At 42.7% G+C, this 10,343-nt stretch overlaps 1 protein-coding gene across 1 annotated transcript in view; it reads left to right on the forward strand.

Moving 5' to 3' along the window:
- Pgap1 (post-GPI attachment to proteins 1) overlaps positions 1-10,343 on the forward strand; it is a 61,733-nt gene that overhangs the window by 48,975 nt on the left and 2,415 nt on the right. Inside the window, exons 21-26 of the mRNA XM_013353491.2 lie at positions 2,215-2,305; positions 3,535-3,732; positions 4,820-4,955; positions 6,267-6,317; positions 6,826-7,013; positions 10,035-10,139. Of these exons, the coding sequence (XP_013208945.1) occupies positions 2,215-2,305; positions 3,535-3,732; positions 4,820-4,955; positions 6,267-6,317; positions 6,826-7,013; positions 10,035-10,139 (769 nt within the window). The remainder of the gene's footprint in view (positions 1-2,214; positions 2,306-3,534; positions 3,733-4,819; positions 4,956-6,266; positions 6,318-6,825; positions 7,014-10,034; positions 10,140-10,343) is intronic.

Here is a 10,343-nt window from a genome sequence, read left to right on the forward strand (position 1 = left end):
TTTTTTTGTCCTAAACTTTAAGCCAATGCTTCATTACCAAACACTTTAAAACTCTTACACATGGCAGAAGAAGACACAAGATACAGTCACTGCTGCCTAGCCTCGCAGGGGAAGGTGGGGGAGATCTTAGCCTCGCTTCTTCCCTCTCTCCCGTTCACTGCTGTTGCCCAGAGGCCTCCAGAGCCAGCAAAGTGAAGGACAGAGCGGCTGTGAAGAGAGGCAGAATATGGCTCCCAAGAGGCTAACTCCTGGACAGTCTCAAAGGAGAGGGGAGAAGAGTGAAGCCGGGCTACAGAAAGGCAGGGATCTTCCCCACCATTTCTGTGTGCCAAACCTTCTTCTGACTACTCCGTTCTCGTAACGCCCTTCGCGAAACTTCAGTGGCCTTTGCGAATTTATTGTTCATATTTAATCGGCTAACCCATATTCTGCAGAGAGGAAAGAAATGTGGTCTGCCCCAGAACCAGCCATTTAAAAAAAAAAAACAAACAAAACAACTGGTGTTTTTGCCTGCATGTATGTCTGTATGAGGGTGTCAGATTCCATGGAACTGGAGTTACAGACAGGTGTGAGCTGCCAGGTGGGTGCTGGGAATTGAACCCGGGTCCTCTGGAAGAGCAGCTTATGCTCCTATGACTAAGCCATCTCTCCAGCCCCAGAACCAGCCTTTTTTTAAAAAAAAATACGATACAAAGTATTAAATATTATAACTGATTTACATAACTTTATATATATATTATAATTGATTTTCCCCTAGTCTCCCCCTTCCATCTTTTGGGACCCCCCCCCTTTCGTGTCGCATGACCCAGTGTAGTCTTCTCCTGCCCCCTCAGTGCCTTTCCACTCTTGGCCTCCTCTGCATTTTAGGCCCCACTCCTGTTTGCACCCACTTACACGCATGCACACATGCACACATGCATGCAAACTGGGAGCACATGCAACGGCTGTCTCCCGAGTTCCAGACCTAGCCTTGTAACGGTGGAGCTAGTCTGGAAGTGGGACGTCAGCCAGGCCCTCAGGATGCACGTTGGTCTTTGGAAAGAGACTTCGTACTGCTTTGTTGCCGCAGACTGATAATTGGTTCCGAATCGCAGAGAACTTGCCCAGGCTGTCTGTGGAGACGCTTGACCATTGGAAACTAGCTCTTCTAGAGGATTTAAATGTACGAGCAGGTCTCAAACAAATGAAGGGGCCATCGTGCACCAAGTATGCAAATCCCAAGTCACCTGCAGACTGTACCCGCTGCAATGAGCCCAGTAAATGATAGTATGCTAATAAGGAAGTGGAGAGATTGGAACCGTCTTGCAGATCTGTGGGAAACAGTCTGACCGTTCCTCAGCTGATGAGCAGGGTTGCCTTGTAACCCAGCACCTCTGTTCTCAGGAACACGCCGAGGAGAATTGAAAACCTTCATTCACATGAGAACGTTCACAAGTGTCCACAGTAGTTCTATTCATAATAGCAAAGCAGTCGCTGAAAAGATACGTTCACCAATAAAAAGAAAGAAGGGCCGAGGGTGTCACTCAGTGGTAGGGTGCTTGCCCAATGGCTCTCACTGCGTTTGGTCCCTAACACCCCCAATATATATATATATATATATATAGAGAGAGAGAGAGAGAGAGATTAATATATATTAATTTAATATATAATATTAAAATATAGTTGAATCTTGACAAGTATTGATTGAAAGAAGCTGATGACAAAGATCACATAGCCTCTGATTCCATTAATATCACATGCCCAGAAGAGGGATGTCTTGAATGACAGCAGTTAGATTAGTGACTGCCAAATGGTGGCTAATTTCAATGCAGACATTGTCTTTAAGGTGATGAAAATGTCCCGAGACTGACTGAATGTGAGGAGGCATGACCAAATACACTAAAAGTCCTTGAACCTGTGGACTGTGAATGGATGGATTCTGTGGCATAGGAATTGTATCTCAATAAAGCTGTTCTTAGAGTCACCCGCTGATGTTTAGAGAACCACTGTAAAGCCCTGGCCTTGACATCTCCCCTTGCTTGATGAAGGCTCAATGTGTGGGCTGCCGTGACCCTTCCCAGGAGGACTCTCTGTGGTAGAACGAGAGCCCCTGCAGTTTCCGGTGCGCAGTGCTATTCTTTTGTTGTATGTTACATTGGCATTCAGAGATAACGTACATTTGTTTAATTACTGTGATCTCCTCATTGCGCACAAATGATTTTCTTTAATCCCCAGGTTATTGCTTAGAATATGCAACCATATTGGATAAAGAGGCCAAACCATACAGAGTGGACCCTTTTGTGATTATGATAAAGTTTCTGTTGGGGTAAGTTGTATTATCTGTGATAGTGATTTTAATTTTGTTTGTAAGATAATTATGTTTTTATTCCATAATGTAGTATGAATTTTTATATGTATTTGGCAATTGATTTTTTTTTATTAAACTGGAACTTTTAGGGGAAAAAAAGCCCAATGTATCTGTTAACATTTGTTCCCAGTAATGTGATCATTTCAAAAGTAATTGCAGACTTTTATATATAAATAATTATATATTATATGTGTCTAAAAATCTAAAGCTTCAACTTTAACCGGGTTAATATCTGTTACTGATTTTCTCACATTTGGTAATTTTTTACTTTTATCCTGTCATTCTAAATAGCTCTTGACTTCCTGACTTTAAACATGTAAATACTGTGTTAGTTCATGCTGCAATTGATGGGAGTAAGGCAGCTCCCAGGCCCCTTGGTCTTGGATACTTAAAGGATTATGAGCCAAGGCCTGGGATGTTTGCTTGGTGGGTAAAAGTACTTACTGCAGAGACTGTGAAAAAGCGGGTGTGGATCCCAGCGCTCAGGAGGCAGAGGCAGGCGGATCTCTGTGAGTTCGAGACCAGCCTGGTCTGCAAGAGCTAGTTCCAGGACAAGAACCAAAAAGCTACAGAGACACCCTGTCTCGAAAAATCCAAAAAAAAAAAAAAAAGCAGTTGTGGCTGTGTTTGCTTGTAAAACCCCATTGTTGAGTGGCCAAGGAAAGCCGGCTCCCGAGAGCTTGCTGGCTAAAATGGCAAACCACCAGTTTGGTGACAGACCCTCTCCTAAGGGAAGAAGAGCTGTAGAGGAAGGTGTTCAGTATCCTCCTCTGGCTACCATGCACACTGCGCACACACACACACACACACATACACACGCGTACGCACATGCACATTGCACACACATACACACATGCACACCCATACACACACATACACACATGCACACACATGGAAGGGAATGAAGTAAAAGCCATGCGTGCTTGGACACACTTGTAATCTCAGCATACAGAAGGTAGAGGCAGGAAGAGCTGTCCTTCAAAGCTAGCCTGAGCTACATAAGTGCTCATCTGAAAAACAAACGAAAAATAATTAAGATTTGTTTTCAGTATATTTTGCAAACTGTCTTAGCCCTTTAAAGCTTCTAACAGGCGGCTGAACATCTCAAAGAGAAAGTTAAACACTAGTGTTTGGCATTTTGGTTTGTTTTGGTTCTATTTTTATGGTTCCCTTTGTCCATTTTCCAGGTATAGATGGTTTAAGGACTTATGGGACGGACTGTTTCTACCGGAATTAGAGGCCATCGTTCTAACCAGTCAGAGTATGTGTTTCCCTCTGGTGTCCTTGATTCTCTTTCTGCTTGGAACTTGCACCGCGTACTGGAGTGGTCTACTCTCTTCGGCATCTGTGCAGCTCCTTTCCTCGCTGTGGCTAGCTCTCAAAGGGTAAGGTCGTCCTCAAAGCGTTCTTACCCCTCCTAGCGGAGAAAATACTGGGGCGGGAGTGCAGCCTGGCGGAAGAGCTTGTGCCTAGTGTATGCCAGGACCTGAACTTGGTCCTCAGCACTAAGGAGAGAGGAGGGGCAAAGTCCGAAATCATATGTATGTACAGACATATTCCAGTAGGAAACCTTACAACCTTTAGTTGTCTCTTATTTTGTAAAGACTCTTACTTCTGTTATCAAACTTAACGGCAGAGGATGTCAGTCTTGGCCTTTACCATCTGATGATGGATTAAGGCCCTAAAAACAGCCTGGTTGTATTACAGGCCCACAGTCAGTTTGAATTTAAACTTAAGAGAGGCTTTTCTGATAAATTTCCAATCCAGTTCTCTTTTGACTCCGCCACGCCTGGTGACTGTGATGTGGTTTCCTGTCACACAGGAGGTCACAGATGCTGCTTCTTCCTTCACCATTCAGAGGGGGGGGGTCTCAGGTTTCTGTTAGTGAGACCCCAGGCTCACAGGAGGAAGGACTGGGCATGCCTGACACGGGATCTGCAAATAATTGTCCTGTTCCTTTCCTGGTACAAGTTCCAGGCATAGTACAAACCATCCTCACAGTGTGTAGAGCTGCTATCCCCGCTCATCTTTGTTGAGAAACATGTCATGTTTCCTTTGTGTTTGTTTTGGACACAGTTTGGGTTCATAGTTTGCTCTGTGTCCCTCGTATACTAATAACTCAGCAGCTGAGGAGCTGGTAGAGCCCTCCGTCGGAAATGCTCAACCAGAGACGGTTCCAACTCCAGACTTTATCTTAGAGTTTGAAATGTTCGCATATACGTTAGGAAGAATCTTGGGGTTGGCACCGGGATCCAAGTACGATATGTATTTGTCTCACATTGCTTTGTCTGTGTAACTTGAAGCTCATTTTACAGTTTCCTCAACACACCCGTGTTCTGGCTATGGCCTGGCATATGCTGTCGTGACTTAGAAGGCTCCTCTTGTCGCGTGTGTGGCCCTTGGTGGATACATCATCTCCTTCTTCTGTGGGCTGTTGGATTTCAGAAGAAAACTTTGTTCCTTTTATTCTAGACCTGTCGAGCTTCCCAAAGATGTCAGGGCGAATGCCTCAGACTTGCCTTTCGCGACGTCTGTCTTTCTCATAGTGAGCTGGACCACCTGTGGGGCCCTCTCTATCCTGCTGTCTTACCTGTACTATGTGTTTAAGGTACGTCGGCTCAGTAAAGCCAGAGGCCCCGGGCACCTATAGAAGCCCCACAGGCATTATGAACCAACATTGTGATTACTCCTGAATGCAACCCTCTAGTACATCAGAAAGTTGGTGTAAAGGTTTTTTTTTTTTAATTTTAATTTTTTTTTATATCTTGGTTATTTAACTTGTATTTAGTTAAGTATAGAATTGACATAACTGGTCTGAGTTGGGGGTTTGGTTAAAACAAAGGGAGAAGATATAATCTGTTTTAGGACACTTTTTGTTCTTAAGAGCATTAACATTTTAAACCCTTTTTAGCATAGATTGACTCACTCACACCTTTCACACGAGGAGGGAACGGAAAGTTAGTTTTAATCGAATTGTCATGTCAGTGACTACTGACATGTGTTGCTGAAGACTCAAAGGCAATGGTAACAATTCAGTGATGATTTTATTGCATAAAATAACAGCCTCAGGGGCTGGAGAGATGGCTCAGAGGTTAAGAGCATTGCCTGCTCTTCCAAAGGTCCTGAGTTCAATTCCCGGCAACCATATGGTGGCTCACAACCATCTGTAATGAGATCTGGTGCCCTCTTCTGGCCTGCAGGCATGGAGGCTGAACACTCTGTGTACAAAATAAATAAATCTTTAAAAAAAAAAAGACTCACTAGACAAAAGTCCCTCAGATATTTAACTCGAGGGAAACAATAAATTTATAAAATTTTCTCAAAGTCTTGAGGATATTTTACCACTACATATAATGGAATATTTTCATATAATATTGACTATAATTAAACTTTGATCTCTGAGGCATGTAAGATTGCTATAGGAATCCCTTATTGAAGCATAAGTTCACAGGAGTTGAAATGTCTTTGCCTATTCTGGAAGTTTGTATTGTTTCTGTTTTGTGTTTTTCTTTTTAAACCCTTAAGTTAGCATCTGTTATGAGTTATCTTTCTTAGACTACTGTTTTCAAAGGTTTAAATGAAGCCTGGTTGCTTATATTTGTTGATGTTTTCATTGTTGCTTATTTTTATTTTATGCATATGAGTGTTTTGTTTGCCCAGTGTGTGCAGTGCTCATCAAGGTCAGCAGAGTGCATCAGAACCCCTGCATGTGGAGTCCTGGTGGCTCGAGCCCTGTGGAGCCTTGGGACGAAACCCAGGTCCTATGCAAGAGCAGTTAGTGCTCTTAACCACTGAGCCATCTCTCCAGCTCCGTTTTTATATTTTTGAAAATTTCATATTATAATGCTTCTTAGTTTGAAAAAAGTCTATTGTTTTGCTCCAAATACATGTGAAGTTAATGCCATCTTCTCTTCCCAAGGTCGTCCATCTGCAAGCCTGCCTGACGACGTTTAGAAACAACCAGCAAGTGGTGAGCTTTGTCTCCTAAGCACTGCACACTGATATAAAAGTCCGTGAGAAAATAGATGTCTGGGATTTTGTTGTTGTGTTTTGAAGTCGTGAGGGCGGGCGTTAGGATTTTACAGTGTTTAAAAAGAATTGCGAATGTCAGTAACTTTAAGTAAAGTCAGGGAATAGTAAAGTAGACCTGAACTGTCCTGTTTAACTTGCTCCTGGGCTACCTTCACCTTCAGCACTTTGCTGTTAAAAAGTACATTTTGAGTTATTACTAGCGGTAGAAAGAGAAGTCAGACACGTAGCTGAGCATGGTTACATATGCACCCGGAAGCTGAAGCAAGGGGATAGCTTGAGCCAGGGCAACAAAGCCAAGATCTCACCTCAAATAAAACCAAAAAGAATAAACTGTAGTTAATAAAAGATGATGTAGTCAAGCAGTGGACCATCATTGATTCCAAGTGACATCGTGAACTTACTTTGGTTTATTCCTAACTTGACATTCTCATGTGATTGCTTCCTAGAATCCCAAGCACTCGAGAAGAAGCGAGAAGAAGTCCAACCACCACAAAGACTCGCCGGTGCAGAGTCTCCGCCTGTCTGTTCAGGACGTTGAGGACAGTCTGCGCATGCACGGCACCGTGATCAACCTGCTGACCTGGGTGGTGCTGCTCAGCCTGCCGTCGCTCATCTATTGGCTAAAGAACCTTGGGTGCGTGATTGATGGACGTATTGCTTGTGTGGTTAGACACTAGCGCTCTCTCTGTAGAACCTTTCCGAATTCCTGATTAGAAATGGTCTCTAAAAATCAGCCGAAGGAAGCGATGTGCATTTTTTTTTTTACCAACAAAAGTTTTTTTTTTTAAATTTAGAAACTGGTTTTATTATGTGTGGTATACAAGATAATGAGTTTGGTTGTGACATTTTCAGACATGCCTCTTACTCGGTGGAGGTCACCTTCTCTTGTCCCAGCTTCTCTTTTCCAATTGGTCCCCTCTTCTTTCCAATAGGACTGTGTACAAACAGCCTTTTTTAAAAAAAGAAAAAAGCTCAGTAAAATACCTAGGAATAAACCTAACCAAGAAGGCTAAATGAAGCAGCGGTAAAACTTGTCTGGAAGTGCGATGGATTCCACATAGCGTGATCCCGAGCGAAAGGATCTGTGCACAGCGGGGCTGCCTGCAGATGATCGGTTCAGCCTTGCCGGCGGCTACTAAGTTATGAACGAGCGTAGATGCTAACTGACAGAAATGAATGGAGACAATGTAACATGTGTGCACACACAATGGGGTACTCTTCAGCCAGAAAGACCGAAACTGTGTTGTTTGCAGGAGAATGGATGGAATTGGAAGGGTATCCTATGAAGTGAAGTAAACTAGACTCAGAAAAGTGAATTTGTTCTCTCTAATATGTGAAATTTAAGAAACAGATATGAAAGCACAGAAGGCTCTGTAGTATCCATTGGAGTGTTCCCAGGATCAGCTTGAGTCCGTAGGCTGCTTTGTATAAGGAACCATTTTTACGGTATTCTTCCTGCTGATCCGTAGGAGGTGTTTCAGTCTCTCGGGTTCCCTTGGTTTCTGTCTTTGGTGGTTTATAGGTTTTATTGCGGAGATCTTTAGCCTCCTTGGTTAATTCCTAGGTGTTTTGTTGACTTTTTAAAGGCTGTTTGTACATGTTTCTGTTTTTCTGACGTCACTCTCAGCGTGTTCACTACTGACACAGAAACAGACATTGGTCTTGTGTCTATGATGTCAATCTCAGCGTGCTCACTACTGACATAGAGACAGATGTTGGTCTTGTGTCTATGACGTCACACTCAGCATGTTCACTCCAGACATAGAAGCAGACGTTGGTCTTCATGTCTGTTACTTTGCTGAAAGTGTTTATCATATCTAAGAGTTTCCTGCTGGAATTTTGAGGGACTTTTAAGGTCATATTTTCTACTAATAGGGATAGCTTGACTCTTTTATTTTTATCCCTTTTATTTCATCTTCTTGCCTTATTGGTCTGACTGAAACTTTGAGCATTCTGTTGAGTAAGAACAGCAGAGTAGACATCCTGCCCTTGTCCTGGTTTCAGAAGGAGCCCTGGCAGCTTTTCTGCCCTCGGTGTAAAGTTCACTCTCGGTTGGTCACGTCTGCCCTTTACTTTGCTGGCCAGTTATCTTTGTAGTCTTGGATCCTTAGGGCTTTTTTCATGAGTGGATTCTGAATTTTCTCAAAGGCTTTTTTTTTTCCCATCTGATGAGACGATCGCATGGGTTTAGTCCTTTGTTTTATCCATGCCTTAAATCATGTTGTTTTATTTGTGTGTCTCTCGGCATCTTTGCACCCCTGGGATGAAACTGGCCTGATTGCATCTTTTAACTGAGTTGTTGGGTTCAGCGTACAAGTATCTTATCGAGAATTTTTGTGTTGCTTCTTCCGAGAGAGATGGGTCTATAGTTTCCTTTTTTGTTGGCTCCTCGAGATCCGATCAATACTGTTTTGCAGACTGACAAGTGTTCGTTCTCTTTTATGGGTTGATTGACGAAAACGGATGTGTGTGTGTGTTTTAAAGTGCTGATTGGACCCGTTTACTCCTAGACTTTTCTGTGTTAGTTTGGCTCAGGGTTTGTCAGTGTTGCTTACCATTGCAGAGAACCTACTCTTTATTTCCTCGCTCCCCTTTATTGTCCCTTGAGTCTCTAGATCATTATCCCTAATGCTTACTTCCGTCTAATAATTTAGAGTTTAATTTGTTCCCTCTTGCAAAGACCTCTGTGTGCACCACTAGGTTGTTTGAGGTCTGTTTTTTAAATGTAGGCCTTTATAGCTCTAACATTCCTGTCTGAACTCCCTTTGCATTGTTCCAAAACTTCCGATAAGCGATGTTTTCATTTTCATGTGATTCTATGCTTTTTAATTTCCCTTGATTAAAGAAATCAATCCCACCGATCATACGGAATCGTATTGTTTAAGTTCCACATGCTTGTATGATTTTCCGTGGTTTCTTTTGTTGTTGATTTCTAGTCTTGTTCTGTAGAAGGGAGCTGCGGGCTGCTTCCCGCCACCTGGCTCCCAGTTGCCTGGCTAGCTTATGCCCCGAAATAACAACACACAGATTGTATTCTTTTAAACACTGCCTGGCCCATTATATCTAGCCTCTTCTTGGCTAACTCTCACATCTCGACTGACCCATTTCTAATAATCTGTGTAGCACCACAAGGCAGTAGCTTACCGGGAATGATTCTAGCCTACATCCATCTTGGGCCGGAGCTTCATTGCATCTGCTTCAGAGAGGAGAGGCATGGCAATTACCTCACTTCCCTTCTTCCTCCCAGCATTCTGTTCTGTCTACTCCACCCACCTAAGGGATGGCCTATCAAATGGGCCAAGGCAGTTTGTTTATTAACCAATGACCTTCCTCCATCATTGTTCTATTATGATTTGGTAAGGAACAAAAAATTATTTTAGCGTCTTAAAATGAAGACTTGTTTTAACCCCTAGCATGTGATCTGTTTTGGAGAAAGTTCTGTGGGCTGCCAAGTGTAGACATTTCCCAGCTGGTGGGTTAAATATGCTGTTGGCGGCGTCTAAGTATGTTGATATTTGAAGTAGTTAAATCTGGAATTTGACGGAAGGGTATGTGACTATATTGTCTCTGAACTTTTTGAAAATTAATTAATTTGATTCTGATCCCTTTATAGCTAACAGTCCTGCCTTATTGATCTGTCTTCTTCTTATTCTAGGTATTATTTTAAACTTCAGCCCGACCCGTGCAAACCCCTGGTGTTTCTCCTTACTCCGGCTGTAGGGATTCTTGGAAATTCTTACACATTGTCCGTAAAGTCAAGGTACAGTGGTTTACGTTCCGTCTTCATCTACTGCTGGCCTTTATCATTTTATTTCTCGAAGTATGCTTTTTATTTGTATTTAATTCGGCTCTCTAAAAGTAAAGCCCTGGGTGATAGTGGTTTATATGCAAGTGTAGTTCATATGCAAATATATTCTGCTTGTTTTCTTAATTGTAGGAGTTTTGTTAGGAAATGGGTCAGTTA

Source organism: Microtus ochrogaster, unplaced genomic scaffold (genome assembly GCF_000317375.1).
Source record: "Microtus ochrogaster isolate Prairie Vole_2 unplaced genomic scaffold, MicOch1.0 UNK8, whole genome shotgun sequence".
NCBI lineage: Eukaryota > Metazoa > Chordata > Mammalia > Rodentia > Cricetidae > Microtus > Microtus ochrogaster.